Here is a 17,125-nt window from a genome sequence, read left to right as displayed (position 1 = left end):
TGTCACATGTACCGAAGTACAGTGAAAAGTATTTTTCTGCGGCCGAGGGAACGTACACAGTACGTACATAGTAGACAAAAGAATAATCAACAGAGAACATTGACACATAGAACATAGAACATTACAGCGCAGTACAGGCTCTTCGGCCCTCGATGTTGCGCCGACCTATGAAACCACTCTAAAGCCCATCTACACTATTCCCTTATCGTCCATATGTCTATCCAATGACCATTTGAATGTCCTTAGTGTTGGCGAGTCCACTACTGTTGCAGGCAAGGCATTCCACCCCCTTACTACTCTCTGGGTAAAGAACCTACCTCTGACATCTGTCTTATATCTATCTCCCCTCAATTTAAAGCTATGTTCCCTCGTGCTAGACATCACCATCCGAGGAAAAAGGCTCTCACTGTCCACCCTATCTAATCCTCTGATCATCTTGTATGCCTCAATTAAGTCACCTCTTAACCTTCTCTCTAACAAAAACAGCCTCAAGTCCCTCAGCCTTTCCTCATAGGTACATGGTACATCGACAAACAGTGATTGGTTACAGTGTGGAACAAGGGGCCAAACAAAGCAAATACATGAGCCAAGAGCAACATAGAGCGTCGTGAATAGTGTTGTTCTTATAGGGAACAGATCAGTCCAAGGGGGAGTTGTTGAGGAGTCTTGTAGCTGTGGGGAAGAAGCTGTTCCTATGTCTGGATGTGCGAGTCTTCAGACTTCTGTACCGTCAGCCTGATGGAAGGGTCTAGAAGAAGGCAATGCCTGGGTGGGAGGGAGACCCGTTTGTCGAGATCAGTAGTGATTCCCAGCGGCGTCACATCATGCCAACGGGTGGGAACGTAGCACCTTCCCCGAAGATTGGCCGTCAAGCCGACTTTGCATTTTAAAATCTATTTAAATGCATGGCAATCAGGTTCAAACCCTGGCTGGGCGTGAATCGGATTGCGTCTGCCGGGAGGGCCAGGGAACGTCGCAAATTGTTTGGCGCCCGACACAAATCCGTTTCAGGGCCCCCCCAGTATTTTCTCGACATGGCGGGATTTGCACCGGGCGTGACATGGCCGGAAAATCGCCCCCTTTATATAAAAAGAAACATGCTGTATCAAACACGGAAGCCGTTTCAGGAATGCAGATTATTTGCGAATGAAGTCCATCCCATTGCTAGCTTTAAATTAGCTAGCCGGGTTAGGAAAATGTAAAGATAATAAATAGCTGCTGTGATGCTCTTTGTGCAGAGAACAGTGGGCGCAGGAGAAGACTCGGCTGGAGAAACAATCAGCAAAAAGCAAAGATGAATTCATTGAAGCCATGAGGAGAGCAATGGCAGCCGAGGTAATTCTTTGTCTTGGTTAATCAAGTCTGTTAACTTCAGTGAAGTCCCCATTTTTCTGTAGCCCTTCTCCCTCCACACTTTGCAGTGGAATATTCTCCCTTTGCCTGGGTGAGGGCAGCTCCATCCACAGTCAAGAAGCTCAACGCCAACCGGGACAAAGCAGCCCACTTGATTGGCACCCCATTGGCCACCACCATCATTCACCCTCCCGTGCCCTCCTTGTTGGATTGGCTGAGAAATGCATTGTGGGTCTGAGCCACTCAGACCAAAACAGCCCCTGGTTCTATGCTGGCTCGTGCCGGCAAAGCAGGTCACGATCGTCACCCCACCCCACCACCTTCAACGTTCACCGTAGCAGCAGCGTGCACCACCCACAAAATGGGGCTGGTTTAGCACAGGGCTAAATCGCTGGCTGTGAAAGCAGACCAAGACAGGCCAGCAGCGCGGGTTCAATTCCCGTACCAGCCTCCCCGAACAGGCGCCGGAATGTGGCGACTAGGGGCTTTTCACAGTTACTTCATTTGAAGCCTACTTGTGCCAATAAGCGATTTTCATTTCATTTCATTTCAATGCAGCAACTTCCCCGAGGCTCTTTTGAGGGCAGCAGATACCTGGGAGCCCCACCACCTGCACGTTCCCCTCCCAAGTCACTCACCGTCCTGACTTGGAAATATATCGGCCGTTTCTTCACTGTCGCTGGGTCAAAATCCTGGAAGTCCCTCCCTAACAGCACTGTGAGTGTACCTACACCACAGAGACTGCAGCGGTTCAAGAAGGCGGCTCCCCAAGGGCAGATATAGATGGGCAATAAACACTGGACAAGCCAGCGACACCCATATCACTGAATAAAAAATGTATTAAAAAAAACATTGCGGGTAGAAGTGACTGAGGATAAATGATCAGACAGAGCGAGGGATTCAGGACGCACCTCGTGTGAAGGACGGAACGATTTAAGGCTTTGATTGATTTCGAAGTGGGAAGGGAGGAAGGCGGGTTTGTCTGAATCCCTCATTTCTCTGAAATGCAGCTTGGATTTTCACTTCCTTCCACAGGTACAGGTCCTGGAGGGCAGACGTGATAAAGGGATCATTTTTCTTGAGCAAGCTACACAGGAAGGAGAGGTTAAACTGTCTGGCTTGAGGCAGAAGCTCATGAGGTAAGGGGGTGCCCCCAGCACTCTGAATGTGAGGTTATTTTTGGGAGTTTGTAAATCATGCCAAAATCCTTGTGATTTATTTGCCGCGTAATTCCACCTGCATTCGGCAGGCAGCACTGCGGCACAGTGGTTAGCACTGCTGCCTCATGGCACCAGTGGGTTCAATTCCGGCCTTGGGTGACTGTTTGTGGAGTTTGCACGTTCTCCCTCTGTCAGCGTGGATTTCCTCCGGGAGTTCCGCTTTCCTCCCACAGTCCAAAGATGTGCGGGTTAGGTGGGGTTACGGGGATAGGGCAGGGGAGTGGACCTAGCTAGGGTGCTTTTTAATAATAATAATTGTTTATTGTCACAAGTAGGCTTCAATGAAGTTACTGTGAAAAGCCCCTAGTCGCCACATTCCGGCGCCTGTTTGGAGAGGCTGGTAGGGAATTGAACCCGCACTGCTGGCATGGTTCTGCATTGCCAGTCGGCTATTTAGCCCACTGTGCTAAACCAGCCCCTTTTTTCACAGTCAGTACAGACTTTAAAAAATTTTTTTAGAGTACCCAATTATTTTTTCCAATTAAGGGGCAATTTAGCGCAGCCAATCCAGCTCACCTGCACATTTTCTGAGTTGTGGGGGCGAAACCCACGCAGACACGGGGAGAATGTGCAAACTCCACACAGACAGTGACCCAGGGCCGGGATTCGAACCCGGGTCCTCAGCGCCATGAATCAGCAATGCTAACCACTGTGCCACCGTGCTGCCCTGAGTTAGTGCAGACTTGACGGGTCGAAATGGCCTCCTTCTGCTCCCCCCAAAAATGTACATTCAAATGTTTCAACTAATGCCTTGTGTGAAGCGGCATTAAAATCCTAACACACTGACTTCCTGAACAACACAGGTGAATGTTCACTTGTATTTATGTGTGAATGTGCATTTGTATGTCTGGGAGCTCCATTAAAGATTTATTTATTGCCCTGGAGAGAGTGCTGAGGAGGTTGACAAGAATGTTGCCAGGGCTAGAAAAGTGTGGCTACAAGGAGAGATTGGATAGCTTGGGGTTCGTTCCCTTGGAACAGAGAAGGCTGAGGGGTGAGGTAATTGAGGTGGACAAAATTATGAGGGGAAGAGGTAGGGTGGACAGGGTAAAATTGTTTCTCTAGGCGGAGAATTCTAGAACCAGGGGACATAGATTCAAGATAAGAGTCCGTCCCCAAGTGGGGACGTGAGGAAGAATCTTTTTTGCGCAGAGGGTGGTGGGAGCCTGGCATTCGCTGCCCGAGTTGGTGGTGGAGGCAGAGACCATGAACTCTTTTAAAAGGCTCCTGGATCTGCAGCTTAAGTGCTCCAAGTTACAAGGTTATGCACTTGGTGCAGGAAGGTGGGATTAGAGAGACCTGTGGACCTGCACACCAAGATCTCTAAGACTGTCAATACTCTTGAGGGTTCTACCATTTACTGTTTATTCCTTACCTGTCCTCGGGCTGGCATGGCCAAGATGGGCCGAATGGTCTCCTTCTGTGCTGTAACTTTTCTGTATTTTTGGATGCCTTTGTCCAATTAGAACAAAGCACAGGAACAGGCCCTTCGGCCCTCCAAGGCTGCGCCGACCATGCTGCCCGTCTACACTAAAATCTTCTACACTTCTGGGGTCCGTACCCTCTATTCCCATCCTATTCATGTATTTGTCAAAATGCCACTTAAACGTCGCTATCATCCAACTTCCACCACCTCCTCCGACAGCGAGTTCCAGGCACCCACTACCCTCTGTGTAAAAAACTTACCTCGTACATCTCCGCTAAACCTTGCCCCTCGCACCCATTTACTGTATATTCCCTACCTGTATTAGACCAAGTCACCAAACAATCTAATCGTGCTGTATACTCTGACAGTCCTCATTGCTATCCGCAATTCCACCAACCTTTGTCGTCTGCAAACTTACTAATCAGACCAGTTACATTTTCCTCAATCATTTATAGAGACTACGAACAGCAACGGTCCCAGCACTGATCCCTACGAAACACCACTAGTCACAGCCCTCCAATCAGCAAAGCACCCTTCCATTGCTACTCTCTGCCTTCTATGACCTAGCCAGTTCTGTGTCCATCTTGCCAGCCGTGTGATCCCATGTGACTTCACCTTTTGTACCAGTCTGCCATGAGGGACCTTGTCAAAGGCCTTACTGAAGTCCATATAGACAACATCCACTGCCCTACCTGCATCAATCATCTTTGTGACCTCCTCGAAAAACTCTAAGTTAGTGAGACTCGGCCTCCCCTTCACAAAACTGTGCTGCCTCTCACTAATACGACCACTTGCTTCCAAACGGGAGTAGATCCTGTCTCGAAGAATTCTCTCCAGTAATTTCCTTACCATTTACGTAAGGCTCATCAGCCTGTAGTTCGCTGGATTATCCTTGCTACCCTTCTTAAACAAAGGAACAACATTGGCTATTCACTAGTCCTCCAGGACATCACCTGAAGACAGTGAGGATCCAGAGATTTCTGTCAAGGCCTCAGCAATTTCCTCTCCAGCCTCCTTCAGTATTCTGGGGTAAGTCCCATCAGGCCCTGGGGACTTATCCACCTTAATATTTTTCAAGACGCCCAACACCTCTTCTTTTTGGATCTCAATGTGACCCAGGCTATCTACAGCCAGGTGTGTATGATTGTATGGTGCTTGCCGGAAATGGGCATTGATAGGCCCGTTGTGAGGTTGCTTTATGGATAAATGTAAGTTGACCATACAGCTCTTGACAGCAACAGTGTTGACAAGTTTTAAGCCTTTTGGGTGCATCTGACCTTTTCCCCCCTCTTTCTGCATGTACCCCAGAGCCATTAGCAGTGATGGAGGATGCTCTTTAAGACCAGTGTCATTGTGCTGTAAAGGTGATAGGATGGATCTGAAGGAATGTGTCGCCTCTTTTGTCCCCACAGCACACCCACGGTTCAGATTGACGTCAAGGCTGCGATGCTGGCGTACGAGCTGGTTCTTGCTGACATCAAGTCAAAAATACACCAAACAGTGGTCAGTGTTTTAGTTTTGCAAATGTTTTGTGATAATTTCTAAACCGTCCCCTCTATGAGTACGCGCGCATGCGTGTGTGTGTGAGCGAGCGGTGGCCCAGTTGGTAGCACTCTAGTCTCTGGATCACACACTTCCCACTCCAAGGCTTGAACATAAAATGCCAGGCTGACACTCCAGTGCGGTACTGAGGGAGTGCTGCACTGTCAGAGCTGAAGACTAGGTGTTAAACCGAGGCCCCACCTGCCTGTTCAGGTGGATATGAAAGATCTCACGGCATTATTATGTGCAAATTGGCCAATACATTTCCTACATTATGACAGTGACGGTTCCTACAATCTGCAGATGTCCTGAGATCCAGGTGGATGTGAAGCTGGGTTTCTCAACACACTGCCACGTTGGTCATGGTGATGTTATGTCCTTTTTGTGGGGGACAGGGCAGTTAAGTGTGTCTGTCATGAAGTTGATGCTGAAGTTTCTTACAGGTGACAGTCAAATTGGGAGTTAGGTTGGTGCTCATCTTGCTTGCCCTAGTTGGCAGGATATAATCGAGGCATTCCCCAAGCCCTAATGCACAACCCATCACCTGAACTACAGGAAGACTAATCCTAACTCCCATCAAGGTTGCTTTCTGCGGATCAGTGGAGGAAGGGGGATGGTTTAATTCCAAAACAAAGGGTGACGCCAGTTGTGCAAGGTGGTCCATTTTCCCCAAATCCTGACGCAGGTATATTTTGTACGCCAATACTGAGCCGATTCTCTGCTCGGGACCTTGCTGCAATGCACAATAATGACTTCATGACCAGGACGAGAAAGAGGAAAGGCAATGGAGAGAAAACCAAAAGAGCCCATGTTTAACACTTAGGGGACCAGTTTCCATGGTTTCTTAGAATGCTGGGTTCCTGCTTTACTTTAAAAAGTTCTGTAGCCAAACGAGAGATCAGCATTAAGAGGGATAAAGTATTGATTACATCTCTTGCCCCAGGGCGGACTGTGGAACATGTTTCTGTTATGTTTATGTGTTTGTTCTGTGCTTTTTAAAGAGCGCCTTTAGCGAACAGATTGACCTGATTCGGAATGGAGCAAAGCTGAGTAACATGCCGCAGGTTCCTGTCCTCCTGCCCCCATCCCAGTCTGATTTCATGGTAAGCGTTATTTGCTAAACAATAAATCCAGCTTTGTTAATGCGGAATAAGAACAATGTATTACAAGGATATGAAAACCAATTATTAAATGCAGTAATGTGCCGGATGCATTATGATGTGTAAAATTTGCAGATACAAATATTTTTAATAACAGTTCTTCTTTAGCTTATCTACGTGGCAAAGCAAAAAGAGCTCTTGGCTTCCAGTGGATTTCCCGCAAATAACACCAGCCAGGGAACACCCTCAACACTGCCGGCATTTCCCCCAGGATTGGCTCCATTGAACAATCAACTGGGAATAAGCCAGGTGAGCTGGGGCATGTTTTCAGATGGATTTTGCGTGTATTCTGATCGGGAGATGGGAGTTTTATTTGCGTCTTTTATGGGAAAAGTCATAAAATCCCAATGTTGCATTGGGAGAGGAAATGAAGTTGGTTCTTGTCTGAAGAACCCCCCTCTTCAGAATCATAGAATCCCTACAGTGCAGAAAGGGGCCATTTGGCTCATCGAGCCTGCACCGACCCTTCAAATGAGCAGTCTACCTCTGCCCACTCCAGTGCCCACCCCGCCCTATCCCCGTAACCCTATAACTTAATCTACAAATCCCTGGATGTAAGGGGCAATTTAGCGTGGCCAGTCCACCTAACCTGCACATCTTTGGACTGTGGGAGGAAACCGGAGCACCCGGAGGAAACCCATGCAGACACGGGAAGAACGTGCAAACTCCGCACAGACAGCGACCCAAGCCGGGAATCGAACCCATATCCCTGCCGCTGTGAGGGTAACCACTGTGCCACCGTGCTGACCATGTAATGTTCTTTGATTGGGCTGATGTTGAATCTTGATATTGTCATGTGAACAAAGAACTTAGACTTTGTTTCATAAACAAAGTTATTTTTTTACTAACACTACACTAACGAATTACTAAAATGTGTAAGATTATTACAGTTGGAAATAATGGTCTTTCACTAACTTATACTGAGATACCACGGAGCTACTCTAATATGCGATTGCTACACTCTCATTACTAACACCATCTCCTGGAACACACAGTCTACGATTCCGGGACTATGTCCCTCCGCCAGTGTGGGAACGGTGGCGTTTTACGGCAGAAGATATGGCGCAAAACGGCCACCGATTCCCCGTTTTGCAGGGGGCTAGCGGGACGGCGGCGTAGAGCACCGGGTCCATGGCCGCGGCAGCCACGCCGTGCTACGTGGCGGAGGCAGCTCGCGGACCCGGCCCGTAAAATAGTGCCCCCTCTTTGGCTGGCTCGCGCGCCCCCAGACCCCCCCCCCCCCCCCCCCACACAGTGCGCCCAGCCCCGAATAATGTCCCCCCTGCCCACGGATCGGCCCTCCCCTGGCGGTGCTGGACTGAGTCCGCAGCCGCCACGCCGAGTTCCCAACGGGTGAGGCCATGAGAGACCCACGCCGTCGGGAACTCGGCCGGTCGGGGACGGAGCATCGGGGGCGGATCTCAGGCAATGTCCTGAGGCCGTCAGTACGTGACGCAGTACGGCGCTTTGGAGGGGGCGGAGTATCGCGAAAGTGGCGCCGCCCACGATTTGGTCGGGAACTCGGATTCTGCGGCTATTCGCCGAACGTGATTTCGGTGTTGGTGACTGGAGAATCCAGCCCATGGTGTGTCTGGGTCACGTGTCTCCATACTCACACCACCTGGTGGTCAGATGCCGGAACTACAACAGTTACACATATTAATATTTATATACAGATGACTACCATTCTATTCTTCAATCCACAATCCGGCTATGCCCAGAGATGAGTGCTTTATTACTCTCCACATTTACATTCTACTCTTAATTAGAATACTGCATTGATTTGACCTGTGTTACAGCGCTCAATGTCCCCTGGATTATCAGTGCAGACGGCACCTACTGGGATACCACAACAGACTCCTATTGGTTCAGGCAATCCTAGCCAAGTGGGGACTTCCAATCAAAACCACTTGGAGCGACTTCTGGAGCGACTGACTGAGCTGTTCCCACAGCATAACAGGTAAAACATCAGGATTCGGAGTTGCTTGACGGACCGAGCGATGTCATCCCTGTATATTCATTTTTTAAAAATCTCTGGGTTGATTAAGGAACCTGATTGTGAGAATCCGAAAGAGAATTGTGTGTGGGGGAAAAAAAATCTGTCAGATTTTAAAATCCCTCTTCCATAACTGGACCCAGTTACCGCATCCAAGTTGCAGTATTTAAGAGACAGGAATCATAGTATCATCGAATTTACAGGGCAGACAGAGGCCATTCGGCCCATCGGGTCCGCACCGGCCCTTGGAAAGAGCACCCTACTTAAACCCCACGCCTCCATCCGTAACCCAGTAACCCCACCTAACCTTTTGGAGACGAAGCGCATCTGTGGGAGGAATCCGCAGCACCCGGGGGAAACCCACGCAGACACGGGGAGGAAGTGCAAACTCCACACAGTCACCCGAGGCCCGAATTGAAACCATGTCCCTGGAGCTGTGAGGCAGCAGTGCTGACCACTGTGCCACCGTGCTGCCCACTAATGTGGGGTGCTCGTTGGCTTAACAGTGCAAGTTTGAACTTGAGGACTTCAAAAGTCTGCTGCCTGTGTCTTAATGCGCAACAAGCCCCATTCGCCAGCCTGTGCTCACTGACCTGCACTGGCTCCCAGTCCAGCGATGTCTTGATTTCAAAATTCTCATCCTTGTTTTCAAGCCTCACTCCTCTTTATCTCTAATCGCCTCCAGCCCCTCAAACCACCAAGATATCTGCACTGCTGTAATTCTGTACTCTTAAACATCCCCAATTTTAATTCCACCCCCATTGGTGTTGGTTCCTTCAGTTGCCTGGACACTCAAGCTCTGGAATTCCCTTCCTAAACCACTCCACCCCCCCTACCTCGCGTTCCTCCTATCAAACTCCTTAAAAACCTGCATCTTTGACCACCTCTTGGATCTCCCTCGGGTGGTTTGTGAAGGAGACATTCTTTGGAGTCAAATTTTAGCTTGCTCCACAACACTACTATTTACCTGTGTTTGTTTCCAGACCCCCCCCCCCCCCGTCTTGACGGCCCCAGGTTGTGACAATTGCCAACCAGTACCACACCCTTGTGGCTTTTCCTCATCTGAATCCCAGTCAGTGGGTGCTGCCAGACCATTCAACCATGGAGAGCATCGCAGTCCAGTGCGATCCTCCAAGCTCCCACTGCGTGTCCAAGCATTGATTGTGTTTGGGAGGGCCAGCTCTGCTAACTGTTTCCTCCCTGGCGCTATCCATGACCTTGTACCTGGGGGGGCTGGTGATGCTTCTAACGGTCAAATGGTCCGGTAAGATTCACTGTTTATGTGAAGATTTGAGCGGGTTAGTAACTGTGTGAGGAGGAAATTGGGAGGATTTGACAGTAGCTCCAAACCTGTTTGAATTTTTTATGATTCTACTCAGTTCAATGCGCCAATTATTGCCTAACATCCTGTATTTTCCACAAGTGAATGCAGTTGTTTGATGTCGCTCTGCCATGGACGTGGAGAGTATTTGGCATTTCTAGTCAAGAAGCAGCCTTGTGCACTCCAATCGTCAATCTGGCCTAACGTTCTGCGACGTTTTGTTGACAGGGAAACGATGATCATCCTTCTACGGCAGGTCCGCGCGATGAACAACAACTCGCTATCTGGGCTGTCCTTCGAACAAATCATCAGTCAAGTATCAGTCCTTATCAAAAACCACCAGCCGCTCCTTGGTGTAAGTCTGTGGGAACCATTTTATGCTCTTACTGCCTTTTAGATTATTAGAATATGGACACAATGTGATAATGGCGTGTTTGGACTGATGTTAGTTGGAGACATTCTGTTCGAGCAAAAGTTATAAAGTGTTCTAGTTTTATTTCTGATCAGCCATTAGTTTGCACTGACATTTAATTGGTGCTTTATTATGTTTACGAAGCACGTTAAACTCATCGAGAGGTAGAATTTCAGCACTGCAGTCTTGTGATTTACGGGAGTTTGGAGGGTAATTTGCACCTTTATTGCTGGTGAGGTAAATTGATGGAGAGAATTCTGCACCCCACATAGAACCAGCCTGCTGTGGAAACCACCCGATTTCCATCTCCATTGAAATCATTCTTCAAAGCCTCCTTTGTTGTAGCCTATAAGGGCGGCATGGTAGCACAGAGGTTAGCACTGTTGCTTCACAGAGCCAGGGTCCCAGGTTCGATTCCCGGCTTGGATCACTGTCTGTGTGGAGTCTGCACGTTCTCCCTGTGTCTGCGTGGGTTTCCTCCGGGTGCTCCCGTTTCCTCCCACGAAAGACGTGCTTGTTAGGTGAATTGGACATTCTGAATTGAAATTGAAAATGAAATGAAATGAAAATCGTTTATTGTCACAAGTAGGCTTCAATGAAGTTACTGTGAAAAGCCCCTAGTCGCCACATTCCGGCGCCTGTTTGGGAGGCTGGAACGGAAATTGTACCGTGCTGCTGGCCTGCCTTGGTCTGCTTTAAAAGCCAGCGATTTAGCCCTGTGCCTAACCAGCCCCTTGCTAAACCAGCCCCTGTGTAGGGGAATTCTCCCTCTGTGTACCCGAACAGGCGCTGGAGTGTGGCGACTTAGGAATTTTCACAGTCACTTCATTGCAGTGTTAATGTAAGCCTACTTGTGACAATAAAGATATTATTATTTAGCGGAAGGTGCTGCTGTATGTCTCTTTTTCTTTTGTTAAATATTCACCTAGAAAACATAAAAGGTCATTTTGAGCCCGAGGACTTTACTGAATCTTAGTTAGGCAGTGGATCTGTGTAAATGTTCAGTTTACAGAACCGTTTACACACCTGTTGCATGTTTTTCCTTTGGAAATTCATGTTACGCGTTAATGTTTTGGTATTTGGGCTGTTTTTTGAATCAAAGGAAACAGTCAGAATCTCAGCTAATGGGATGGGGTAAGAGTCACATCACATCTTTTGTAAAGGATTTATCTGGCAGTCCGGTGCCAAATACAACACCCTTATCAGGAGGAGTGAGTTAAATCCCATCACCCTGGGGCTAATTTGTGAATCAAGCTTAAGATGGAGCCTCATTTTGGCCAACCAGAGAGAATGCAAAGTGATAGGTCACATTCACAAGATTAAATGCAGTTCAATAGATCTGCTTAACTAAAAGTGTGTTTATAAAAAAATTTGGTTTCTGGGGATGGGACTGGGACTAACGTTGATGTGGTTTGTGTGTGTTTCATTCTCCCACAGAACACACATCTGGACTATTCGAACCTGCCAGCCGACCCTATGTTACCTTCAACAACGTGGAGAAATGTGACGCCGGATTCCTTCGTGAATCGGCAAGGATTTCCGACGGGTTTGTCACATCAGAGTGGAGTCAACACTGAACCCGGCCTTCAGGTGTTCTGCTCACATTTGCTGCGCGTTTGTCCGCGTGTCAGTCAGCTGGTCTTAGTGCCTTTCTGAGAAACGCTGTAGGTTTGTGTCTGCTTGGAAGTGAGTTAGAAGCGACCAATTAACCGCAGCCCCCTACCTCTTCAATCAGGAGTCCATATGGCCAGGAACTGGCAGGCAAACATAATACCGCCCTCAACTACAGTGCTGTAAAATGGGATTAGAGTAGATCGGTTCTTGATGGTCAGCATGGACACGATGGGTCGGAGAGCCTCTTTCTATGCTGTAAAAACTATGACTCTAAATCGAAACGAGCCAAAGTGGTCAGCAGAGAGATTTTAAATTCCAGAAATCTGTTGAGTTGGAGCCTCAGTAAAAAGCTGTTGCACTGACCCATTGTGAGACTTTGTAAAGACCCTTACGTCTTTGTAAAGATTAACATAAGGATAGGCATTAACGATGAGGACAAATATGAGAAAATGACCATGTCAACAATTCAGGGGAATGGTGATCTGTGAGGAAGCACACAGGAGTGCAGATCTAATTAGGAGAGAGAGAGGTAACTCTGACAAAGATAGTTCAGTTTAGACAAACAAGAAGTTGTACATTTTGGGGAGATTGGGGCAGAATTTGCAAATGTAAACTAAATGCCAAACGTCTCTATGAAGCGGAGGAACGGAGACACAGATTTTTAAAAGTGGGTTTGCAGGTGGAACAGACCGAGATGGAACCGACCGTTAAAGGGTAATAGTAAATCAAAATACTCCAGACGCTGAAAATCTGGAATAAGGGCAGAAAACGCTGGATATCTTCAACAGGTCCGGCAGCATCTGTGGCGAGAGAGACCGAGTTGGCGTTTGGAGTCCTTTATCCGAACAGCTCTGACGAAAGGTCACCAACATGAAACGTCCCCTCACTCCACAGACGGCACCTGATCTGTTGAATATTTCCAGCATTATCTGTTCTTACATTAAGAGGGTAAGTTTGATTTTGGGTTTCTATCCAAGGCTGATGAGTGAGAAAGAAAAGAGTTGGTGCCAGTCGGGACTATTATTATATGCAGTTTAGGGAAAATAAGGATATTGGAGCCTTGGAAGTGATGGACGCTGATTCATTATGATAATAACAGAGGGGGGGGGCTGTATTAATATGTTGGATCTGAAAAAAATCAGGCTGTAATCAGAGGACATTAGGCGAGATAGAGAGATCGTAACATTTTTGGATTTAAACATCCAAATATTATTTTGATTGGTTGCTAAATGAAAACGAGGAATAAATAGCGGATTAGCATTCGAAGGAAAAAGGAGGCGATTAGAAGAACGTTTTTATGTTAGAAGAATTTCTTACGCATAAATGTTTATTCGAGGGCAGCACGGTGGCGCAGTGGGTTAGCCCTGCTGCCTCACGGCGCCGAGGTCCCAGGTTCGATCCCGGCCCGGGTCACTGTCCGTGTGGAGTTTGCACATTCTCCCCGTGTTTGCGTGGGTTTCGCCCCCACAACCCAAAAGATGTGCAGGGTAGGTGGATTGGCCACGCTAAATTGCCCCTTAATTGGAAAAAAATGAATTGGGTACACTAAATTTACAAAAAAAAAATTTTTTTTAATGTTTATTCGAATATAACGCCGATGGAAGCCAAATTAATCACAATGTTTGGGGAATGGCACAGAATGTATTAAAAGGAATGAGCTGCGAAGGCTGATTAAACAACATGGAAAGGACACAATGAGCTAAATGGCTTCCTGTGCTGAGGTTAACGTGATTTGTCCTTTGACGGTGTGAATCGCCTGTCAGCTGCTCGGCTAACACTCTCCTTACTTCCTTGGAGGATGAAGATCCCTGTGTGATTTGCCAGGAGGAACTGACCACCAACCGTCTCTTTGTGATGAAGTGTGGACACAAATACCACAGAGAGGTAAACGACTGTGCCTGCTTTCGCCTCTTCATTTTCCTCCTCTCCACCCTCGCCCCTCCTGTGTGAACTGACCCTCTTGAATGGACCCTGTCAGGATCCATTCAGGAGCAAACTGGCCAATTGTTGTGTGAGCTTTCCCGCGCTGGGCTCGGGATAGCATGATAGTCCAGTCAGCCCCCTCACCTCCATAGTTATACCCTTTTCAGCGGGGGGGGGGGGAGGGTGATCGTTAGGATTGCCAACCCCTCCAGGATTGGTCTGGAGTCTCCAGGAATATTGAAGATCAATCTCCAGGACACTGCTGTGTGCGACCTGAGAGGAAATCTTAGGGCCAGTAAAAAAAAAAAAGGGATTTTTATCTCGTCATTTTCTTTGAACATATGAAAATATGGGGGGGTGGGGGTTAAAGGAAAATATGGGAGTTCTGTTTGATTGTCGATCAAGCATCATCTAAATGGATAATGAGTCTTTTTGCTTTATAATTGGAGTAGGAAGGTCGTGCGTCACAAGGATGGGTATTTTGGCTGAATAAAGGCTGGTGCGTGGGGGAGGTCATAATGAAATCTCCACGAACACATTGAATCATAGAATTTACAGTGCAGAAGGAAGCCATTCAGCCCATCGAGTCTGCACCGGCCCTTAGAACGCCCTTCTTAAGCCCATACCTCCACCCTATCCCAGTAACCCGACCGAACCTTTTGGACACTGAGGGGCAATTTGGCACAGCCAGTCCACTTAACCCGCACATCTTCGGACTGTGGGAGGAAACCGGAGCACCCGGAGGAAACCCACGCAGGCACGGGGAGAACGTGCAGACGCCACACGGGGCAGTCACCCGAGGCTGGAATTGAACCCCGGGTCCCTGGAGCCGTGAGGCAGCAGTGCTAACCACTGTGCCGCCGTGCTGCCCCAATCACAGTTTGCCACCCTAGTCATGCTGCAGTGGTTGTGACTGGAAACACTAGTTGTTCGCTTTCCAGACATGGAAGATGCCACAACTATGGCACTACCAAAGTGCCCACCCCTTTCGCTGAGCCAAGGTAACCACACCAACACACACCGTCGGACAGTGGGGACAGGAAGAGACCATGTTGCCTCTCAAGCCTGTTCTGCCTTTCAAGGGGATGTTGGCTGAACTGTGACCTGACTACACACTCTACTTTTCCCACACCCCGTTAACATTTGGATAACAAAAACCTACCAATCTCAGATTTAACATTGACAGGGCATCAATTGCCATTTGTAGAAATAGCTCCAAACTTCTGCCCCGCTCTGTGTGTAGAAGTGTTTCCTACTCCTGAAAGACCTGGCTCCATTTTGTTTGCCTGTAACTCCTACTCTAGACTCCCCGACCAGTAGAAATGGTTTCTCTCGAATTACCCTACCTGTTCCCTTTAATATCTTGAAAAGTTTGATCGAATTGCCCTCCGCCTTCCAAATTACTGGAAATACAACCCTAGTTTGTGTGATATCTCCTTTTATTTTAACCCGCGATGTGCAGGTTTATTTCTGGTAAATCTACGCTGCACTCCCTCCGAGGTTAATATAACCTCCCCGAGGTTTGTTGCCCAGAACTGATTTCGGTGCTCCAGGTCTGCAGTATTCCAGGTGTGGTTTAACCAGGCTTTGCCAAGTCAGGGATCGAACCCTTTGACCTCCTGGGCCTTTTGTTTCTGAGACATCAGAGTACTCCAGATGACGGATTTAAACAACATCCATCTGAGGGAAGTGGTGCAGCAACTCCCACGTGCGAGGAGAGGACAGTGTTTCCATGGTCGAGCCTTATTGTGTGGTCAATGGGCTTCAAACTGAAGGAAGCATTGCAAATTTTCTTGACCTGGTGGGAGATCACATTTAAAGGGAATTCCTGACAAATATGCTGATTAGAAGTCAGGGATGCCAGCTTCTTACTGACTGACAGGGTTGCCAACTGTGACTAAATGTATTCCTGGAGGTTTCATCACATGACCCGCCCCCACGCTCCTGCCATTAGTCGGCCAACACATCCACCTTTGTGCCTTCCTACGGCAACTGCAGTGCAAAAAGAAAATCTTGTCCTGTGGTGGCTTGAGGCAATACTGCGGAGGCTTCTTGTATAACCAAAATGGGTTTATTGAGAAGAAAGGAAAGACTAACTGTACACAGGCCTAGAGGTCTCTGAACAAGTTTTCACTCTATGACTCCCAGGTCCACACTGTCGGGCCGCTGCTCCCAGCGTCCCTTGCTTTTCCCCCATTGGTTGGGGTTTGCGCGCTCACGTGTGATAGGCCCAGAGCAGGTCACGTGGACCTCGAGGGATCGCCCCTTAAAGGGGCCACGCTACTACATCTCTTCCCCTTAAGTCACTCAGTAACATATATACACAGCAGAGGTCATTTACAGTCAACTGTGTGCAAGATAAAGGCTGAAGCTTAAAAGGAGGGTGTCCATAACAGGCCTTCATAGGGTTAATCTATCGGGGATTTCGTAGTCCTGGAGAAATGCTTCGGGCTCCTCCAACCGGCTCCTCCACCAATGAGGTAGTGTCATTGTCAACAGCAGGAGGTTGCCTTGAGGACTCCTTCCCCTCCCCCGGCCTCCAACTCCCACAGGAGTCATTGGCGGGGCCTCTACACAACTCCTTGGTTCCGGCTCCGCTGTGGGAGCATTGATGATGCCTGCTGGGGTTGTGGCCTCTAAGCTCCCTACATGGTCTACCTGCTTCCGCACTCGTCTGCCTTGCAAGTCCACCATGTATGAGACCAGACCAGACTTGCCACAATCCTGCCAGGTAGCCACAGTGGGCCAGCTGCAAAGTCACCAAATTTAAACGACCCGTCTCCTCCTACCAAATTGTGTTGTTTCTTTTGGCAGGCCTGACAGAAGTCACACCGACAGTCCAGGTGCTCGATCCCCTTGTCAATGCCGGGCTGCCACATGTAGCTCCTGGCCAACATTTTTGTCTTGGTCTGGCCAGGGTGAGCACAGTGCAGCTCCTGCAGCAGTGGCTCTCTTGCTGGGGGTGGTATCACCACCCGGGGCCCCAGGGCAAGATTCTGGTTTGTCATGGTGTCATCCATTCATCTGACCTTTGAGTGGACCGTATGGTGTTGAGTCCAATTCCGGATGTGGGCCAACGAGACTGGCAAAGTGTCCACGAAACCTAACGCCAGGACAATCTCTTGTGGTAAAGATGGCGGTGTGAAAATTTGGGGAAG

At 48.4% G+C, this 17,125-nt stretch overlaps 1 protein-coding gene across 3 annotated transcripts in view; it reads left to right on the top strand.

Annotated features, from left to right (window-relative positions):
* Positions 1–17,125, top strand: part of LOC140398194 (E3 ubiquitin-protein ligase DZIP3-like) — a 101,152-nt gene that overhangs the window by 80,805 nt on the left and 3,222 nt on the right. For all 3 annotated transcript variants that reach the window (XM_072486550.1, XM_072486549.1, XM_072486551.1), the window contains 9 exons: positions 1,239–1,335; positions 2,389–2,492; positions 5,412–5,502; positions 6,543–6,644; positions 6,810–6,950; positions 8,501–8,661; positions 10,247–10,373; positions 11,868–12,020; positions 13,842–13,928. In XM_072486550.1, the coding sequence (XP_072342651.1) occupies positions 1,239–1,335; positions 2,389–2,492; positions 5,412–5,502; positions 6,543–6,644; positions 6,810–6,950; positions 8,501–8,661; positions 10,247–10,373; positions 11,868–12,020; positions 13,842–13,928 (1,063 nt within the window). The remainder of the gene's footprint in view (positions 1–1,238; positions 1,336–2,388; positions 2,493–5,411; positions 5,503–6,542; positions 6,645–6,809; positions 6,951–8,500; positions 8,662–10,246; positions 10,374–11,867; positions 12,021–13,841; positions 13,929–17,125) is intronic.

This window comes from Scyliorhinus torazame, chromosome 21 (assembly GCF_047496885.1).
Source record: "Scyliorhinus torazame isolate Kashiwa2021f chromosome 21, sScyTor2.1, whole genome shotgun sequence".
In the NCBI taxonomy this organism is placed as follows: domain Eukaryota; kingdom Metazoa; phylum Chordata; class Chondrichthyes; order Carcharhiniformes; family Scyliorhinidae; genus Scyliorhinus; species Scyliorhinus torazame.
This window is presented reverse-complemented; position numbering and strand designations above follow the sequence as displayed.